The sequence below is a fragment of the Drosophila simulans genome, chromosome 3R (assembly GCF_016746395.2).
Source record: "Drosophila simulans strain w501 chromosome 3R, Prin_Dsim_3.1, whole genome shotgun sequence".
NCBI classification, from domain to species: domain Eukaryota; kingdom Metazoa; phylum Arthropoda; class Insecta; order Diptera; family Drosophilidae; genus Drosophila; species Drosophila simulans.
Window position 1 is genome coordinate 27,779,697 of NC_052523.2, and position 22,235 is coordinate 27,801,931.

The window sequence follows — 22,235 nt, forward strand, 5'->3', positions numbered from 1 at the left end:
TCTCTCACACTGCGGTGTTCCCAAAGAGAGCGGAGAGATGGCATTTATGCTGAGCAGGCACAGGCAGAGAGCTGAAGATGGGACTGAAGAAGAAGCAGCCGCTGTGTCGGCAGAATGAAAACGAGGACGACCAAACTGCATTGTTGTCATATTTCGTAATACGCTGATGCAGCAGAGAAGCGAAGGGGCGGTGGGCGCAGAGGTGGAGCAGCAGGTCACGGCGGTGAGAGAGAGCGAGAGCGCAGGAGACTTGATTTCAACACCAGCTTATCAGCGGGAGAGCGCGAGAAGAGAGAGCATAAGGGCAGAGCGCCAACGCAGCGGCGAAATGGAAATGTCAAGTTGGGGCTGCGCTCTCCCTCGCTCTCGCTGCCGGCAGCGGCTGCGCTGCTCTCTTAACCATTTGGAGCCCCATTCAAACGCTCGATTCTTGCCATTCCATTTCGTCCGCTCATCCGTCCACATCCACTTGCGTTTTTAGTGCCCTGCGAGCGGGAGAACAATGTGAAACGGGAGCACTACAAATACCGCCCACTACCACTACCAATTCCCATACTCCCATATTCCATGCTATTCCCAGCTCAGTTCGTGCCGTGTGATCAAAGCTTTCGGTAAGGCTTCGGCTCGGCTTTGTGTATCCACCTTAGGGGCTCTCTGTGGCGCTCGTTCTGCCTCTCTCTCTCTCTCTCTGTCTCTCTCGTTTTTGGGGCTCAGCTCAGGGACAACAAATGCGGTAAAATGGCTTCTGCGTCGACGTCGACATCCCTGCCGTTTCAGTTCTGATTGGAGGTTCGTGCGCGGCGTTTCCTCAGCTGATTTCTTTGCCTTTTGCCTTTTCGCAACCCGCTTTCGGCTCCGTGTTCGTCTCGGTTGCCAATTACGTGTAACCAACAACAACAGAAGAAACAGAAACAACAACAAGTGCTCTCGAGTGTTGCAAGCCTTCTTCCGCCGAAGAAACCGCAAAACGGATTACCAAGAATCTTTGTAAAATTGGTAAGTGGTGAGATTATCCACGAAATAGTGTTCGAAAAAGGTCAAAGCATCAAGTGTTAAAATATAAACTACAAGTTTAAGTATTCTTATTACCTTTTTAAGACTTCTCTTGAATCTCAGATGAGGATTTTATTGATTAAGATTCAAAAGTTCTTTAAACTGGCATTTGTTTCTGGAGTCCATGGTGATTTTTCTTTTAAGATTTGAATGTCCCAGAATTGGATTTTTGGATTAGCATCTAATAACTTTAAATGGGAAAACAATTGATGACTAAATCGGCAACCAATAGTTTTTGGATTATAGAATTATAGCGATAAAAGCCTGACAAATTCCCAAAGGGTCGTTTTGGAATTCTAGTAGAGTCTTAAAAGCCTAGCAGATACATTTTCTTCTAACAATCTCCCGCTCACACGCTCAGTACATGCACCAACACACGCAGAGTCTACGCCTATTGGAAAGACGCTTTTGTATCCAACTTGTACAGATAGTGGTACAGCCACAGATACAAATGCACACAAGCCGTATACGGCACATGGGGAGTAATGCCGCCACACTAGATACCAGATACATAGATTCGTCCGCCGCTTATTTGTCGGTCGTGCTTCAGTGATCTCTGTCATTTGCAGTTGCCCATTTCCTTTTTTATCCCCCACTTCCACATCCAGTCGTCATTCGCCCGGCGCACCCCTTTTGATCACTCTTCCAGTTCCAGTGCCTTCTGGTGGCTTCCAGTGGCTGCAACACTTGCGGTGGCCTCAGTGATTTTCTGAATGAACCAATGGAGTGAATGTGTGAATGAGTGATCCATGTACCCAAAATGTTTGCACTGCACAAATTTTTTGGACTCAATGTATTGATTGTGTAACTCGGCTTTGCGTTTATTTAATCCCATTAACTAAATTGAGCTACAACTCTATACGTTGATTACTATTCTTGGGAGGAAGGAAACCTGACAACCCTGCCCAAGGGGCAACTCTGCACTTGCACCTGTGCGCCACGCCAAGCCACAAATTCAATTATGCAAATCAAGATCACAGCCCAAAAACCCAATCTCCGTCTCCGATCAGCGTTTGTCTTTGTATGTTATGTTTATTTGTTACTTCTGTCGTTGTTTTTAATTCGCTAACCCACTTCACACAGTGGCAGCAACAACAAAAATCATGAATTATTATTTTGTATTGGGGCGAAAAGGAAACGAATGCCCAGTCTCAGATCACACATAAATTTTGCGGTTGTTTTGTTAATGAAACGACAAGAGCAGCGCTATGGCGCTCTTTACTATATATTTCCCGCTCTCCGCGAAAGCTTTTCTGTTTGTTTGCCCACACACACAAACACACTTGTGAACACCTTGCGCTCACTGAAAATTATGCTCGAATTATAACTGTTGTTTAGCCGGCGATCGAAACGGTTAAAGTAGCAATGAAAGAGGGAAAAGAGAAAGAGGATGACATGACTAACAACGCAACCGCGATCTAAGCATATGCATTGTTGTTGGCGCTGGTAGAAACCCATAAAAAGTCGAAACAGTAAAAGTCCAAGCGGCGTATACGCAATATCAGCGGGGGAAAGGAAAAGGCAGAACTCTCTTATCTATTCTTCTCTCACTCTCGCTTAAATACACAGGGCAAAAAATGTTGAAGGCGCCTCTTGTCTTTAACTGCTAAAGTTAAAACATAGTATTGCCATATTTAACAAATAATAATTACAATATTGCAGGAAATTTTTCCGGTGCATTGGTTTAGTGCACGTGACTCCTTCACAAATTCTACTATAATGTATCTGCCATCTCGCGCCGATTTCCTGCCCCTTTTTCGTATTCAACAATTCTTCGGAACCAAATTTGCACAATACATTCCTTGATTATTGTTATTTAAAATGATTTTATATTTATTTATTTCATTCGCAAGTGCCAGCTGCCATGCTAAATAAATGTCTGTTGTGCGCTGCTTCCCCGTGTATATTCATGTGGTATATCTTTTGATCCACACGATACTCCTTTTCATATTCTGGGGCTTGTGGCATTACGGGTAAATGAAGTTTTTGTTGAATGCATTTCTGATTTGAATCACCTCCGCGTAGAACGCCAGGTATTTCGCTTTCGGGGTTCTGCTGCCCCGATTGCCCATCCTGATAGCATACAAGTCGCGCGTGTACCCCATATATCTCCTTTTTTAATTAGCAATCTGCACAAAAACTCCGACTACTGCAAAAACATAAATTCAAAAGTGGAACACAAACAAAAACCGCTCAAAAGTCAGCAAAAAAATGAGGAATCAACGAAAAATACAAGAAACAGAAAAGGTCAGTGACCAAAATATGTTTTGTAACTCAGGCAGAAATCTTCGCGAAAAGAGAATGGGCCAAAAAAAAGCTAAGCAAAAGACGGAAACCAGAAGGCAGTAGTGGTAACCCTTTGGACTCCGGATATAGTTACCATTGCCCAAAGATCATACAATTTTACTTACATGCATTTTATTTTACAAGTATGTATATCCAAGATTCATAACAAATTTAAAGAACAATTACCAAAATACATCTACGGAGTAGTGTGACAACCCTAAAGGATTTCTGATAATTTCCCGACCCCAAACACGTAGTTAGGCTTATTTCACAATTTCCGCCTGCTGGCTGAAATTAAATATTTTTTTTACCGTTTTAAGCCTTTTGCAGGCCTTACAAGCATACATACGCATGCACTTTAATTCAATTAACGACGTCGACGCCGCTGCCGGCGCAGCTCAATGTCCGCGTCAAGTATACGCCCTGTGGTGCCTGAAAAACTGAAGAACTGAAAAATCACTCACCCACACAATCGCCGGTGGATGTGTTCATCTGCCAGCCGTTTCCTATTTTGCATTCTTCAACGAATGGCAGCCACAAAAGCGAATTTCAAAAAGGAGAGCGGATGGCCAGGCATTCGACTTAAGGCTGCGAACTTATAGTACGCCGTTGTGTTTGTGCGGAAAAAGGCAACATCAGCGAAAAGAAATAAACACACAGAGGTAGACAGCACACTACGAAATGCAAATGAAATGTAATTGAAAGCAGCGCTGCCGACGCCTCTGCTACCCTTAAGCTTTGCCAGGGGACGTTGTCCGTTCCGTTTGTCCGTTTGTGGGACAACCGGAGGTTGGGGATACAAGGCGGGCACAGTGGAGCTGTGCTTGAATTCTACATTAGCCTGTTTGTTTTCATAATTGGAATTACAATCAATCCCTATAGTTGTAGCTCAGAAAAGATATATAATCCTGACAGTCCTTACAGAAATTCCGTTGAAATTCCATGTTGACCTTAGAACGATAAGATTACATATAAGCGGCCAAGAAGTACTGAGATTTATCATAACTATTATGCCCCCTCAAAAATCCTTTTATCCAAAATCATCGCATGTGCCCCACTGTACCGCTCGCAGGGAAGCAAAGAGCACATGACAATAGGAAAAAAGCTGTGTGTATATTTTAATCCTCTCAAAGAGGATTTTTCGATTGCGGCCGCCGCTGTTGGGGCCATTTGCACACGACACCAGCAGCGCGCTTCCCAGGGCGCGGGAATGGGGGTGAGGTGGGGTGGTGTGGTGTGGGTGGTTGGCGGAGGCGGAGGAGAGGAACAGGCGAACGGGGAAGACAGAAAGCGAGAAGCGAGCAGAGATGTTTTCCTCGTAGCCTCCAAGGAGCGCAGACGAGGAAAGTCACCTCTAAAAAGCAAGCAGCACGCAGATATCCCCACAAAACGTCACAGATACAAGGCACACACAGATAAAAAGCACACACAGATACTCACGCACACGGGCGGACAGTGCGCGATAAGCTTAATTGAGTGCGCAGCGGTGTGTGGGGTGATGGGTGGTGGGTGGTGGGAGGAGGTAGGAGGCGCAGGAGGAAGTGGAAGTGGAGACTTGGGGATGACACTCGCACACATACCATACCACAAAACGGACGCACACACGGCAGGAGAGCAAGGAGAACGCTTTCAAAAAAATTTAAGAAATTAAAAAGTGAAATATATGGCGACGCCGACCGCGACTGCGCCTTGTGGCAGAGGCCCACGAAACGCACGAGGAGAAAGCAGCACACTGCGTGCTTTTTCTGGGCATACCCCTTAGTCAACATCCTAGGAAGGGGATATGGGCACACTAAACAGCGACGTCAAGGGTACGCCACAGTCTATATAAATCTAATAACTAACAGGAGATTGTTTCTTTAAACAGTGTTTGCTTTAAAAAAAACTTGGTAATGTGAATATTTACCTTAATATGTAATTTACATATAACCAAACCAAAGTGTGTGATCCCACATCCTAGAAGTAATGGGCATGGTCCCGACGACTCCCCCACTCACGTATTTCCGCGGCCTTTGGCCGTCGGTTCCTTTGTTTGTTGCTTTTTTGCCCAGCCGATCAAGGCGATTGCAAACGTACGATCCTCGGGATTCCCTCTTTCGGTCCCTCATTTTAGTGCCCCATATAGCTTTTCGATTCGATCGGTGGGCCTTTGGGGGATATCGCCGCATGGCCGGGTGCAGCTGTTTTTCAAAAGTTTCATCAGAGGATCGCTGGCTGGATCCCACAATTGGGTCGTTTATAAATATCCGCAGCGAGTTTTCTAGTTTCGAATAACGACTCACGACGGCAGGAAGAACGCAACATGCCACCAATATTTGGGGTGTAAATCAACCAAAGAGAAGAGTTTCGATGCGAGACCGAAGGAGGCATCTGATTTAAGTTCACAGTAGTTTTCCCAGCGGAGAAAGCCCAAAACAAACACATCGGCCTGGTGATTCGTTGCTTTCGAAGAATGCCGGCATTCTAATTTCGATTCTCTTTCTCCGCTGTTATCGCAGCAAAGCGAAGAAAGCTTTCTCGTCAGCCATGAGTCCGAAATTCTGGCGGCTCCTAGAAAAGGGCAATCGGGCATGAATCATGGGTGGCAAGGCCTCTGGAGCTGGTGCCTTTATCAGGCGTGTCCCAACGACCAAAGTACATGAATGTGTACACATTGCTATCGTGGAGGTACTTCCTTCGTCCGTCTTATCAGCGAAACGCGGTTAAGAGAACTACAAACATACATGAGCAAAGCACGCATGAACTCACATTCTCCAGAATCGGGGCAAATCGCAGGAAATCGGGAACGAGCCCGTTCTTGGACCTTAATCGCATATCCCTCCGTTCTCCAAAATTATGCATACTAACACTGGATTCCTTTGCGTACTCACAGTCCTCCTCCCAACACTCGAGTGCTTGCTGCTTTGAGTTTCAGAATAACGCCTTCAACACTGTTAAGATTTCGCAATTATCAGCGACTTTTGAGGGTTTCTGGTGGTTGTGCGGTGGCCATGTGGAGAGCGCTGGTGGATCGTCGAGTGGCCAACCAAGTGTGTCAGTGCGAGTGCTGAGCTGCGGAACTTTCCCCGTCCGGCGGTGACCCGCATTTCGAATGTCTAAATTAAGGACACCGCCATAAAAAGCTCTGCGAACGCGAGGGCAAATGACTGTGTGGGTCGAGGCGTGAAGCGGTCGCAGCAACAAAAACGCAGGCATAGATCAATAATGCTGACACCCAGGGGCTCTGGGTGAGGGGCTGGGGGCTCTTCAAGGGGCAGTCGCGGCGGTGGAGTGTTGCAAGATCGTCGAGGAGAGACGCCCTTCTATGGCGCTGCTGTGAGTGACTGCATTTTTTGCCTGACAAATGATAGCCGAAAACGATGTGGTAATCAACGTCCCAAACAAGTCGACTAGTTTTTGAGTCCCCCATTGGTGGTTAGGCTTTTGGAAAAGAAAGATTATGTACGGAGAGGCAAATATTGAGTACGGAGAAAATAAGACACTGAAATAATCCCTAGCTACATGCCGAGCTGATCTCGTCGAGTAACTTATACATATGTACGAAGATACATAATACATTTTTGGATAAAAAACCAGTAACTTTTTCCATTTCTGAAATAAATCAATATCCCTCTGACGATGCCCACAAATCAGTCATTGGAAGTCGCAGTTTTCCAGCTTCCACATCCCGCCGATCGACGGGGTGAGCTCACCCAACCGAGGGCAACTAGTTTTCCCCGTCCTCCCCCAAAGCCAGCCCCATCCCTTCCCTGCCGCTGCCCCTCCTCCTGCACCCCGTATCCACAAACTCATTTCATAGTTGACTAGCCGAAGAGCAGAGCGGTTCTTTGTTGTTTTCGTTGGCGTTCACTCCTCCGCAAATGTTTGCCTTATATGATTGGAACCAGTACGGATATACACACACGTCCACATATCCGATGTGTTACAGACATGTGGTTGTGTATCTTTGGGGACATGCTGTTGTTTTTGCTATTACACGCACAATGGGACAAACAGACTTTCGGTTCTAATTTTCTGACCATAATTATATTAAATTTTCTCATAAAATATGTTGTTACCATTATGAGACCAATACTGACTCCTGTTTAAATTGACATAATATTATATTATCCCGTATTAAAAGCTCTCTTAAATGGTAAAGTGAAACTTTTCTTAATTACCTGATTTTAAGACAACCCATAAAATGCAAAAACGCCGGCTAAAATCAGGTTTTAAAGAAATACATTAAACTAAACAAATGTATTTTCGAAATGTCAATAAATAAGTTTACGTAGCTATCGATTTATAGATACTTTGATGCAGATAACAAACAGTGGAACAAACAATCAATATATAATGAATTGACAATCATTCCCTCCATGTTGTTATAGATATTATTTGATAGTATTTATATTACACATATTTCAACGGTTAAAGAGCTGCTAAAAAAGTATCTTTAACTTTAAATGAGAACCAATTTGTTAACCCGTTGCCGACTGCACTTCCTAGGTTGTCACAAATGGCGATAAAAAATCTCGAATGATCTCCATGGTGCTTCGCGGGGATTCCTCCATGGCGTGTCTATTATTAAATTTCTCTATGAATGAAATTATACGCACACATATTTACATTCTCGTATGTGTGCTTGTACAAGCCTTCGTTACACTTGAATGACAATTTTGAAACCCACGGTGGGGGGAGGGGGGTTTGACTTGGTCCAAAACCCAGAGTCCTACGATGCGAGTGTTGGTGTGGCATTGACAACGGCCCCTCGAAAGCCCCTTCTCTTCGGGGCTTACGTGCTTGGCTGCTAACCTTTTTCCAGTTTGCGTTTTCATTTTTTCCGTTTCTGTTTTTGTTATGCTTTAAGCCAAGCTTTTTCTTTTGGGTGCCTACGTGCAAAGGAATTTTACACTTGGCGAACAAAGGCGCAGAAAGCGCTAGAAACCGCCGGAGCTACAAAAACAACAACGGGACTTTATGACAGCCAAGCGTCGTCGCTAGAAAACGAAGCGGGGAGAATCGCTGGGAAGAGCGAAGACGGTGCGCAAAGACCGAAGACCGAAGAGCAAAGAGCGGGGGAGCAAGGGAGCAGGAGAGTTATGAATGTAACCAAAGTACAAAGAGCCGAGCTTCCAGCGGCGACAATTTGTAAGCCAAGGAGGAGCGTTGAAGAGGGGGAGGGGGGGCATTAGAAGAATCGTACACTAGAAAAAATCAGAGTAACAATCGTCCATGCATTACAAGGATATGTTTAAAAAGTTGACCCATTTGACCGTGAAGAAAATAGCATTATACATATATTTTATACTTCAATTAAGTTCTAAGGAACTGGTGCCCTAGGACGCAATTGTTCTCTGTGCAGAAGGAGGGGTTGGGAGGCGGGAGGGTTGTTGGGAAGGGGTTAGGGGAACTGGCAGTCGGCACATGTGTTTGGTGCCAACCTGCGATACCTGTTCCGCCGCTGGCGTCGTCGGAACACCAGAATCCGGCCACATAGCCAGCAGCTAGCAGCAGTTACTCAGTTAGTCAGTCATCAACACAGATACGCTGGCACCACTACCCACACGCTTCAACGTTAGGAGAGCTAATGTGCCTCTTTTCCTCTCTCTTGGCCAACTCAGTGGCTTTTGGTGTTTACACGGCACAAATATCGCTAGGAAACCAAAAAAAAAAAACCAAAAGCCCCTTCGGTCTTGCATTCCCCTCGATCTCACGCACTTTGTTGGTTGAGGCTGGGGTAGGGGGAGGGGGAGGGGGAGGTGGGGGGAGCACGCACGCATGTAGAAATCACAGGCTCTGGTGGTTTTCGGTTGACTCGGCGGCTCAGTTAGCTGGATTTTCACATAGTTCGATGTGTTGCGGGGGCGACTATTGCGATTGTGTGTGGGCCACATGTGCCAAGTGTCACGCACACACACACACACTCGTTTGGGTAGCGGATATATAGTATAGTTTGTCCCCCGCCAGACGAGACTTCAACCACAACAACAGCATTCAAGACAACTAGAGCCAGAAACCCACTTTAGGCCGAAGATATTGGGTAACAATTGGCAACCTCCGGTGGCCAAAGGGTCTATAACGCCCATAAATAAACAGGTTCATTGAGAGATAGACAATCACCTTGTGCGGCGGAGAGACTCATCATGATGGTCGCGTAGAAAGATCGGGTGCTCTGAATGTCAAAAGATATTAATTTCTCCAGATTAGCCGGGGGAGTTCGGTAATCAAGAAAAGGCTTTTAATTGTTATCCAAGGACCAAGGACCTTCCGAGGAAGAAAATTATATAGAAAAGGAGTCTCTACAGCTAGCTGTCGTGGGACCTGCGAGTCACAAGATTTCCATTCCTCACTGGCTGTGAAAATCCCACATTGGGAAACTCATTCGTTATAATTGCCCATCCTCACTGCCACATTTCAAACGGGTCTTCCTCCGTGCAATGTACAAATTCCGTTTTCACTCCCAGCCGAATTTGAAATTTCAACATCATCATCGTGGTCTGTGGGAGAAGAAGAGGAAGCATCGTTCATTTGTGAGCCCTGTCACCGATTATACTTCCAACCTCCGCTCTCGCACACACACACATGCATCTACCGCCCCGCGGAACTTATTGTTGTAGCTTTACGCTGATAAAACTCAACCAGGAGAGCATTCCCCGCTGACAACTCCCCCCGCCCAACCCCCTTTTTGGGGAGTGGGGAGAGGAAGTCATGAAGCGTAGATAGAGCGGTGTATATGTACGTATTAGACCAGCGACTAAGTAGAACGGCAACAACAATGGCAAAAGGCACAACACCACTGCACGGGGGGAAAAGGTGCGAGTTGAGGATCAATCAGATCGCATACGTACATACATATATGTACATATATGTACATAGGTATGATTTCAATATAATTAAGGGAAGTTGTATTGTCCTAGTTGATCTGATCAGGCATATACTGCATATATTCTAAGCTGATGTGATCTGATGGGATGCGAGTTCGAAAAGTAACTACATACATATGTACGTATGTATGTAAAACTCCGCCCTAATGGCCTATGATCCTATTTCTCACCGTGCAGCCATGCCCATACAATGGACCCATAGACCCGAGAGTCGGAGTCAGAGTTCCAGTCCCAGGCAAAGCTCCACAAAAGCCACTCAAAAGTAGAAAAAACTACACAGTCTGAAAAAATGAAATAAAAAACACCACCAACAACACGCAATAGGGCAAGGCAAACAACAACAGCGGCAGCGGCAGCGACGCCGACTGAGAAACAGCAACAGGAATTTACGATTCAGTGACTACCTTATTGTTGTTGTAGTTGTCTAGCCTGTGTGTGCGAGTGTGTGTGCATTTGTTGCTATTTCACCTGGGTTGGGGAGCTCTATCGTTGTGTGTGCGTGCATCTGTGTGTGTGAGAGCCTATTAGGCGAAACGATCGTTTCCGTTGCAAGGGGCTAAGGGGTGGGGATGGTGTGTTGTTGTTGCTGCCGTTACGCCTTCAGCCAGTTAATAATAGACAACAACAACAGCAACAGCAACAAAATACCCACCAAGGTGTGTAGGATAAAAACACACGAACAAATTATAAAAGAGCGAGGGAACTGTGCTCAAAGCTCGTTGCTTAGGATCCGATCCCCAATGGCTGTTGAGTCAATCCACTTGTAGAATTTACAGCCCGCTTACGTAATCCCTCGCCTAAAAAAACATCAGAAAAACGCTCCTGCCAACCAGCCAGCGCACAAAGCCATGCAGTGAAACACCCATTAATTTTGTTGTTGTAAATAATTTATTTTTATGATCCTCATCCTATTTTTTGTGAAGTGCCTTTTTGAGCCAAACTTTGTTACTTCGATTTATGTTGTGAAAATAAAATTTAAAATTTCAGCTTCAGTCAATTTATTTGAGTATCCACTGTACATCCCACCACGCCTTCTTTACTGGCTCTCGCTTTTCCACATGCTTTCCGATATTTCAGAGGCCCGGAAAACCCCAGCAAAGCTGCAGCCCAACCCCAAATGGTTTCAATAAAGAGCCCAGCCCAGAATGTTGCCCTTACAACAACAAAACCTACAATGCACTTCTACAGCGGCGGGAAAATGCGGGGGATACAACAAATCATCAACTGTTGCACACCCGAAACGTTGCTGCTGTTGTTGTTGTCGGTGCCTTCCTAGCTTTTTTCCAGCGTGTTTTTCTTTTTAACCCCGTTTTGCTGGAAATTAAAAATTCAAAAAGTCAAAGGCGCAAGCAAGAGAGCAACAGCAGCTCTCTCGCTCTAGCGTTCGGTCTCTCTCACTTTTGGAGACTCGGGGACCAAGCGAAAAGTCTCCACGAACCGCAGCCCTATTGCCTGTTTGTGTGCGTGTGTGTGTGAGCAAGAGCGTTCCTTTCGAGAGAGGAGGATTTGCCGAGTTGTGTGTGCACGAAGTAGAAGAAGCAGCGCTGGCAGCGCGCCGACTGCGCTGCCTTGGCGCTCGGGAACTTGGAGCCCAGTTGCCGATCGGATCGCCAGAGGATCGCCGCTCACTCAGTGTATTGGTGTCAAGCAAGACGGACGAAATATTGCCGACGACGCGCCGCTGCCAGAAAGAGAGTTTCTTCCGCTCACGCGCGCCCCCTCTCTACATATATGTTTCTTGCTCTCGCGCCGAGTTGTGAAAATTTCCACAAGTTAAAATTAAATGAAAAAAGTGTAAAGGAAGCAGGCGAAATAGCGAATAGTAATTTCGGTTTAACAACTGCGGGCAGTGCACTAGTAACCCTTTAAATGTAATGAACGAGTGGAGAAACTATTGGTGTTTCCAACGAATAAGTTCAAACTTCTAATACAAACTGAATAAGGTGCTTATAATGTTTATTTGACATACATATGTATAGTGATAGTTTCTAAAGAACATAAATTCGAACTTAAAATCGTATACAAAACAGTGACGAGGAGCGAAAATGGAAGGCTGTATAGTAATTTAGGACCTTGTACATGCCATATCTGCGATATAATCCCCCCAACCGAAGAAACCGCCCTTTCTCGCTCGCTCAGTATCTCCGTCTCCTTTTAAAGGCGTACACGTACCCAAAGGGGGTGTAAAGCAGAGCGTATGTGTCCGTGTCCCCTGTAAAGTGATCTCCTCTCCGCAGGCAACCGCCCACCCCTAAAACATCCGCTCTTATCAGGCGCAGTGTGCGTGCGTGTATGTGTGCGCCTGGGGAGGGGGTGTGAGTGAGCAGCGGATGTCGGCAGAGCAGTCGGCTTCCTGCGTCGAGGACTTTGACTTATTCAGTCTCTCGCCAGTCTTTCTCGAGTGAGGACGTGTCAACTGGAATTGATCCTCTCTCCTGCACTCGCTCTTACTTTATTTCACACACAACGGTAATCGAAATAATAAAAAAAAACTCAACAACTAGTGGCAGAAAAACAATACAATTCCATTTAAAAGCCAGACATAAGTGAGAAATACACTTACATATTAGTGCGATCGCGCAGGCGAAAAAAGCTTTTCCCGCTAAGCTTTTCTAGTAACTGTTTGGCGGTGCCAGTGTGTGTTTGTGTGCGTGCTGATCTCTCCCGCTCTCTCCCCACATCGAATGGTTTCTCAATTGATTTGAACAAGTGCATAAAAACAATAACAAATGCAAACAAACGAAGAGTGCAAAGCATAGACAGCAAAATAGAAGCGTGGAAAACATAAAGCAATCTAAAGAAACCACATGCATGTGTATGTGTGCCAGGAAGACGACATGGGAATTTCGTGGGCGAGTGGGAATGATTTTCAATTAAGTGTACAAAGCAACTGAAACTGCCGTGGCGATAAGATAAGAGCGGCTGCGGCAAATATTTAGCAAGTGGAGGAAGCAAGAGGAAGCGTGGTTTCAAGACAAGGATTTTTTTGTTGGAATTGCGATCGCCGAAAGTGAGATAACGGGGACACGAAAAAAGCGCCACGAATATTCCATTCCGTGACTTTCCTCTGATGGAATTAAGGCTTGTGCGTGTGTGTGTGTTTGCGTCGTGATCGCTCCAGTTTCCAGTTGGCAGGCCTGTAAAGTTTTCCAGTCAGCCTCGTCCATTCCATTTGTTGCTCTCCTAATTCCACACCCTTTGGCAAGTTTCCAAGTCATTCACGCTGTTGCTGTCATTCCAGTCGCGGGCTCTCTTTCCCACACACGCACACATTCATGCATGTACGCACACAGCCGTTGCAGTGCGTGTGCGTGGCTTTGTCGTTGTTTCTTTTGCCTGTCTCCCCATTTGAAACACATTTGAAATTTCCTCATTTACTTTTCCTCATCGGGGCCTGCATAATGTGCTCGTCTCTGACCCTTTGGGGTCGACTCTTAAATTAAACTCAATTGAAAGTCGACAGCGCGCCAGCAGAGCTCTTTCCAGCTGCAGGACACTGCGGTTTGCGTTGGGAAAAGGCGATAGTACAGTGGAGCTTGGGTAGATAACATATCATGCTGAGGCCAAGAATTTCTTTGACTTGGATAATAAGTTTAGGCCCCTTGATTTCAAACCACAGTTTAGTTATAATGTTGCCCTCGAAAAAAAAAAAAAATGAGAACACTGTTTAATACTTTAAGGCATAAATTTAACCTTTCGATTTCCCTTGATTGCAGCAAGCCTTGGAATATATGCTTTAGCAGCTGTCAGGCCCAAAGGAGTAAGAATCCAAGCCCAGGACAACGAAAGGACCTTTGATGCACGCAGGGCACACAAACTGCCCAACTTGCATGAGGACATAGATCGCGATCGCACACTCACTCGCACATTGCTTAGTGACGCAACCACAGCCTCCCAATGAAGATGGCATCTCAACGCTTCTGCCTGCGGTGGAACAACCATCAGAGCAACCTTCTGTCCGTCTTCGACCAGCTGTTGCACGCAGAAACCTTCACAGATGTGACGCTGGCCGTCGAGGGGCAACACTTGAAGGCACACAAGGTGGGTGGTTGAGGCTGTCTAATTAATAGTGCCGAAATAAAAAAAAATAGACTTCAATTTAATTTTAAATAAAAAAGAATCTTAATTTTCAAAAGCAATGTAAGCTTTGAAGATAAGAACCTAATTTTTTAATTACATTTCGTCAATTTAACAATGCCTTTTGATTCTTCACAGATGGTGCTATCCGCCTGCAGTCCCTACTTCAATACCCTCTTTGTAAGTCATCCGGAAAAGCATCCGATTGTCATACTTAAGGATGTGCCCTACTCGGACATGAAGTCGTTGCTGGACTTCATGTACAGGGGCGAGGTCTCAGTGGACCAGGAGCGACTCACTGCATTCCTGCGCGTGGCCGAGAGCCTGCGCATCAAGGGCCTCACCGAGGTCAACGACGACAAGCCCTCGCCGGCATCAGCAGCTGCCGGAGCGGGCGCGGCGGGCTCTGAGAGCACAGCCACTCCACCCCAGCTGCAGCGCATCCAACCGTATTTGGTGCCCCAGCGGAATCGCTCGCAGGCCGGCGGTCTGCTGGCCAGTGCCGCCAATGCCGGAAACACGCCCACCCTGCCGGTGCAGCCATCGCTGCTCAGCTCGGCCCTGATGCCTAAGCGAAAGAGGGGCAGACCCCGGAAGCTATCTGGCAGCTCGAATGGCACGGGGAATGACTACGACGACTTTGATCGCGAGAACATGATGAACGACTCCTCCGACCTGGGCAACGGCAAAATGTGCAACGAGTCCTACTCCGGCAATGACGATGGCTCCGACGACAATCAGCCGAACGCAGGACACACGGATGATCTAAATGTAAGTCTGGTAATAATTTTCTAAGAGGTGGTGGGAAAAGAAGCAGCGATGCACTGCAACTTCATTTCGGAGTTCGAAGCGTTTGCTAAAAATATTTATTGTAACTAATTCATTTTCCTTAATTCCCACCCGCAGGAAAGTCGCGATTCTCTGCCCTCGAAACGATCAAAGAACTCCAAGGATCACCGCGTGGTGAGCCATCATGAAGACAACAGCACTTCCGGTGAGTCCTCTTTACCAATACATTCCCGCATAGACAGCGCGAGGCATTACCTAGTTCTAAGATCATTTGCCTAGTCCTAAGACAATGCACCATCAACCATTATTAAGTCGACTCTCATGTGCACCCTGCAAAGACATATACCGAAATCCAACTGAATCCAATACAGAGCCAGGCTGAAGTCACATAACCACATTCGACCAATCTCATCTGCGAATATCGGAAAAGCTAAAAGGGATTTTACGCATTTCAAGTAGTAGAAATCTAATAGCAAAAACTCGCGTCGGTTTCTCCCCCGCTTAGTGAAAATGTAAATGTTAAAGAAAATGTGCGAAAGTAATACGAAAATTGTTAAGTGAATTCGCAACGTTCGAGGCATCTTCCGTCCGTCGGCAGGTGAGTGTCCCCAACAACCAGCTAATGCAGTTGATGCCCAAGAAATGCAAATCCACCAGCTGACGAAGAGATTATTGTGAAGTTGAGAATCGGGTTGAGCTCACAGGGATTCATGGCCGACGTGATAAGAATGATCAAGAAACATGTAGCTAAAAAATTGTCCAAATTTACCGCGCCTCCAAAAGTCAAAAGTAGCAAGAGAACTCCAGAAACTGAAACAAATTCGCCACCTCTCATGACCATCACTCACAACGAAATGCTGATACCTGTTGTCCATTTCCGATCATCTCCTCGAAGCAATGCAAAAATTAACAAACAACAACAGGAAAATGATCAACTGAAAACTGTCAGTATAAACAGCAAAAAAAAAAAAAAATATATTTTCGAACTCGCAACGCGTTGAAAATGGCTTGAAATCCCTATAGCTTTTCCGATCCGATTTGAAACTCTTTCTCTCACTCGCTCGCGCCATGTGTTTTGCCTTTCTCTCGCATACATCCTGCACACACAAATCTACACCCATATCACATCATACTATACTATACTTATACGCCAAATATTTGTAAACTTATTTATGAGTGCAGATTCAATGACTTTAAAAGAGATTTGCATTACCAAATGAATATTTAATTCACATTGGTCTCAAGTATAATATTAATTATTTTGCAATACTTTAAACTTTGAAGTAATAAGATGGAAACTTGCAGATAATTGTGGCGTATAAAAGTAGTATTGGCCAGTGAAAGCACAGAGTTAACCTATATTTTTACAATTTTTAGACGGAAACGACAGCGATGGCGAAGGTCTGGACACATCGTATATGGAACCTCAACTTATGCTGGACGAATATGACGAGCCCGTAGAGTTCAAGTACAACCCGCTCCACGACAACAGCTCACCCACGCAGGACCACACGGATGGCAGTCACCTCAACGAGCAGGCGCGCCAACAAGCCTTCCTCATCGCTGCCCAGAGAAAACACCAGGTGGATACAGCAGCAGCGGCGGCGGGCAGCGGACTTAAGCTTAATATTATCGGAATGGCGGCTGGTGGAGCGCAGGTGAAAAGCATGGTCAGCATACCCAAACTAACGCCCATTGGCAAGGTCAACGCCGCCTCCACGCCATTGGTCTCGCCTGCCGGCTCCTTTTCGACGGCCTCGGTCAAGCCGCGCGTCCAGAAGCGGCCCAAAGTGGCCAAACAGAACGGCGAAGTAAAGCCGGCTGTCTTTAGCAGCCAGGAATACCTCGACATTTACAACAGCAACGACGGATTCAAGTTGAAGACCGCTGGTCTGAGCGGAAGCACGCCAAACCTGAGTGCCGGATTGGGAACTCCCTCTGTCAAGACCAAGCTGAATCTTAGCAGCAACGTGGGCGAGGGCGAGGCGGAGGGCTCAGTGAGGGACTACTGCACCAAAGAGGGCGAGCATACGTACCGCTGCAAGGTCTGCTCCCGCGTCTACACGCACATCAGCAACTTCTGCCGGCACTATGTTACCTCCCACAAGCGTAATGTGAAAGTGTACCCCTGTCCCTTCTGCTTCAAAGAGTTTACGCGCAAGGACAACATGACGGCGCACGTGAAAATCATCCACAAGATTGAAAATCCCTCGACGGCGTTGGCCACAGTCGCGGCAGCGAATCTAGCAGGCCAGCCACTGGGAGTTTCGGGAGCCTCGACGCCTCCGCCGCCGGATCTGAGTGGTCAGAACTCAAATCAGTCGCTGCCAGCCACCAGCAATGCGCTATCCACCTCCTCCTCGTCGTCGACCTCCTCGTCCAGCGGATCCCTGGGTCCGTTGACGACCTCCGCACCGCCAGCACCAGCAGCTGCGGCGCAGTAATCTCTAGGCACCTCACACCAAGCCCAAAAAAGCACACACTCAAAGAAATAGTGAAGGTTGAGGCACCCGCTAACGATTGGAGGAAGCATGTTTCAGCGCCAGGCGCTCTTCGGGATTTAGTTGTTGTTGGGGAGGGGAGTTAAAGTAAATTTTTTGTTGATTTTGTTTTTAGTTTTTTACTTGGCTTCGATGGAGCTGCAGAAATCTCCAAGCCAGCAGACGTTTTTATGTTGTGCAATTTCAATTTTCAGTTACAATTACACCTATTTTCTAAACCCCTTTTCAAAGACCCGATCAGAACGGAATGCTAATCTAATCCTAGCAACTACCCTTAAGATTTACGATTATTATTTATCCGCGATCGCCGACAGCTTGTCGATCGTTTTTTATTAGCGCGTAGTCAAAGACCGAAAATCAAGTAGTTGCTTTGGCTGACACTTTACAAACCCATCCACAAGGGGTTGCCTTTTATTGGACACCAGAGCGGCCTTATATGCGAAGTGTATCCGGGCAAGAGTTACACTAAAAACCGAAACTAAACCTGCACTTTTAGATAATTAAACTATATATACACGCGGATATGTTATACATAATGATATAAATAATATATATAAACATTGAATGGTATGTCTAGCTGTAGTTCTATTAATTAATTTATCAATATCACTATGTTCGATATGCTAATGTTAATTCTATACGATTATTACAAGCCGAAATCTGAAAACAGAAGCAGGAGAATCAATGTAATGTTAATCTTGCGAGAGGGAGCGCAGATCTACCTTGTTGCCTTCAAATGAAGCTAGTTAAAAGTTAAACCCGGGTCTGGGTCAAGGTCGTTGGGCCGCCAGCACCGCACCCCGCACACCCAGCACGTCCACACCCTCAAAAACCAACCCGGTCACCCACACCGTTCCCCGTAACATCCGAGACCCGGCGAAAGATTGAAAATGTTTCGTCGGGATCGTCGATAAAGTGTAACTACAGATAGTAACAGCAACCATAGTTGTAATGATATATCGCTAATATTAATGAGCATAAAGTAAACCTAATTTATCTATCAAACGATTTATGTTGTATATCGGAGGCTTAAATTATCGCCAAAGAAAATGAAAATCAAAAACAAAAGCAAAAGCAAAACAAAATGCAGTTGAAATCCAACAGTAACAACAGAGCAGTCGCAGCAGACCACAGAAAACAGAGTGTAAAATTGCAAAATATTGTTGTTAATGCGAAACGATCTCCAAACAAAATAAAGCACTTGAAAAGTAGACAACACGTAATTCCTCAGTCAAGTAAAACGTTCAAATTTGTTGCAATTCGAGAACTAAGAGACACGAAAAACATTCAGAAAATTAAAACTGCAAGAAAAGGTACAGAAAACCAATTGAAACAAAATTAAGCGCAATCAAATAATAAACAAGCTGCGTACGCTAACTTATTAAATAATTTTGTTTTTAATTCTTTATTTAGTGGTAGCTAGTGCAATTTAGTTAGTAAGCCGCCGTCTCCCAAACACAGACTAACCAATATCGCAAATATATATTTCCACCCAATCGATCCAATCTTCCAAACTTCTCTTTTGGCGTTAATTTTAAACAATCAATCAGACAGGCCATGCATATTCATTTGTATGTGTTTGTTTGTACTATATTTTACTTTATTTTTAGTCCACTTTTTAATATGAATACATTTACGTATATTTTTGCATTCAACAACTATAAACCTTCAGCAATTTTCTCGCTTTCAAACAAAAATGTCCAAACTCGAAACCTGAACGAGGAATATAGCTACATATATAGAGTCATGCTTTGATGCCCAAAGAAAATGAAAGATAAGAATCGTAATGCAAGGCAAACTTCCATGTGAAAATGAGAAAATTGTCTGGAAATTGTTGGTAACATGGTTTCCGTTTAAATTAGCTAATTACGAAACACACTTTACGATATATCATACGATACGTTAAACATAATTACTAAATAGTGAATCACACGCAATATTAATCAAGCAGATCCTTTATATTATCGTTTAAAACTGACCAACAGAAGAAAAATAAAATACACAATGCAAAAAACATTCAAAACAAAATCAGTTCTGAAACACAAAATTGATTGTTTTAATTCATTTGTTTGGGATTGGGCACCTTCCAGGCAAGGAACTATGCTATTTAAACTGCCTTTAATGGGTCCGGAAATACTAACTCATATTTTAAATATCTCTAATTGCAGCTACTCCTACTAAGGCCACTCCAGAGCTCTCCCAGCGGCTCTTCGGCTCCTCTTCGACGACAATCTCAGCAACGGCTCCAGGCGGCGGCAGTACGGGTCCTTCGGAACCGATTTCCCTGCTAGAGATCAGCGATGAAAGGGACTCCGCCCCGGTTCACCTGCCTACTATTTTGGGCCTGAAGATACGCGCCATTAGCACCACGACGCCCACGCAGCAAGGATCTCCCCAGACGCCCACCAAATCCAAGCCGAAGATGCGGCAGGCTACGGGAGGCAATAACAGCAACTCTCTGCTCAAGCAGCAGCTGCGAGGTGGCGCCAAGGATCCTGAGGTGCCGCCCGCCACCAGGATCACGGGGGCAGTGACCCCCAATGCCGCCCATAATGTCGAGGAACAGTCCAAGGAGATGCCGAAGAAAAACCAGGACGAGGTCAACGCCTGCATGGGTCTGCACTCGCTGGCAAATGCCGCCGAGCAGCAGGCCGCTCAGGTGGCCAGCACTGGGAACCTGCACCACCAGCTACTGCTTCACATGGCCGCAAACAACTCCATGCTCAACACCACCGATTACTACCAACAGCAGCAGCAGGAGTCTCCGTCGAGTGCTGGCCAGTTTATGGATGACGACCTGGAGCTGCTGTCACTTAATGATCAGCAGGATAAAAGCGATGAGCCCGATCATGAATTGGTCACGCTGGCCGATGAGAACGCTGGTTTGCCTGGTTACCAGGGCAACGAAGCGGAAGCCACACCTCCGCAGGAAGGTTCGCCTGCTCCGGAGACAGCAACGGCGCCACCACCCGCACCTAGAAGTGGAAAGAAGGGCGCCAAGCGTCCGATTCAACGGCGGAGAGTTCGACGCAAGGCCCAGTCGACGCTGGATGATCAAGCGGAACACCTGACAGAGATGTCCGTGCGGGGGCTGGATCTCTTCCGGTACGCGAGTGTCGTGGAGGGCGTCTACCGCTGTACCGAGTGCGCCAAGGAGAACATGCAGAAGACATTCAAGAACAAGTATAGCTTCCAGCGTCACGCCTTTCTCTACCACGAGGGCAAGCATCGCAAGGTGTTCCCCTGTCCCGTGTGCTCCAAAGAGTTCTCGCGACCAGATAAAATGAAGAACCACCTCAAGATGACACACGAGAACTTCACGCCGCCGAAGGACATTGGCGCCTTCAGCCCCCTGAAGTACTTGATCAGTGCAGCGGCTGCAGGGGATATGCATGCTACGATCTACCAGCAACAGCAAGATCATTATCAGCGCCAGTTGGCCGAGCAACTGGAGCAGCAAAACGCCTCCTTCGACAGCCGGGACAGTTCGCTTATCCTGCCCGACGTGAAGATGGAGCATGCGGAAGACCAGGATGCGGAACAGGAGGCGGAACTGAGCGATGGTGGCTATGACGCCTCCAACCCAGCAGCAGCTGCAGCAGCCATGCTGAGCCTCCAACAAGATGTAATCATCAAGGATGAGATACAGATCTCGCCGTCGCCCTCGCCCACCCCGCCCGCCTCCTGCGCTGTGGCGGAGGGCAAGTCCTTGGCTTTGGCCTCCACCGCACAAACCGCAACGTAAAGACTTGGAAGGACCAGAGTTACGGAAGGACTACGAACGCACAACAACGTTTACCTTAAGCAGCTAGCTCTGAACTGTAGGATACTTCATAGCAACATAAGCAATCGTGGCACTCAAACGCAACACACCAGACTCAAAACGATTTTTAGTTAATGTAAACCCGTAAGCAATATTAATTCTAGCACTTGCTCCGTCCAGAACGCCTTTTTTAAGCAAAACTAGTGTTTAATTTACCTAGGACATAAGTTTTGCCCAATTGAGCAACGCAATTGAGCAGTTCAGTGAACTTTAATGACTTTCGGCTTTAATTATAAACAATTCGACTGGCCGCTTACTGGATCCGCACACGATCCGTAAGGCAAGCAACTTTAGAACTTTTCATTTCTCTTTGTGATTTTGTTAAACCTTTTTATATAGACCTTTGTTTTTTATTTTTTGTTGTACATAGCTATATTTTGTTTAATACTCAAAGTCCGTAGTATAATTTTGTTCATTTCCTTGGCAACAAGTTGGAATCAAATGTATTGGCTAATTGTGCAATCTTCAAAACGAGTTGGTGGCCTCCGAGGAACCCGACAACGCGGTTCTGCGGCCCCACGAAATGTTGTAAACTTAATTAACTACTAAGGCCACTTAACTAGGATCTAGGTGTAGTCATAAGGCATTGGATCAATGTTCCAGCGTACAACAAAACGGACTTCCAGTGAAGAAACAACTGATATTTATACGGAATCCCAATCTGGTATTATGTATTATGATTTTTACAGTTTTACTTAACGCAACAAATACGACTTAAGCTTGTGCGCTCAATCACTAGAAATTATAGTTGCGATTTTAGGATAACTATTCATGGAAAAACCACAAACGAGTTTTTAATAAAGAAAATTTTACTGATTAATTATTTCTAAAAGTGTTGGA

The 22,235-nt window shown here is 45.8% G+C and overlaps 1 protein-coding gene across 4 annotated transcripts; it reads left to right on the plus strand.

The window, feature by feature from the left end:
- Positions 1–675: 675 nt before the first annotated feature.
- Positions 676–22,215, plus strand: LOC6730362 (protein tramtrack, beta isoform). 4 transcript variants are annotated; one of them, XM_016177923.3, is made up of 5 exons: positions 676–996; positions 13,922–14,246; positions 14,421–15,053; positions 15,189–15,276; positions 19,741–22,215. In XM_016177923.3, the coding sequence occupies exons 2-5, from the start codon at positions 14,103–14,105 to the stop codon at positions 21,315–21,317; spliced, it is 2,442 nt and encodes an 813-aa protein (XP_016037134.1). In that variant the 5' UTR covers positions 676–996; positions 13,922–14,102; the 3' UTR covers positions 21,318–22,215. The 4 variants fall into 4 exon arrangements, with proteins under 4 accessions (XP_016037134.1, XP_016037137.1, XP_016037135.1 ...); XM_016177926.2 differs by lacking the exon at positions 676–996 and adding an exon at positions 11,711–12,148; XM_016177924.3 differs by lacking the exons at positions 676–996; positions 19,741–22,215 and adding exons at positions 11,755–12,148; positions 16,449–19,619.
- The last annotated feature ends 20 nt before the right edge of the window (positions 22,216–22,235 follow it).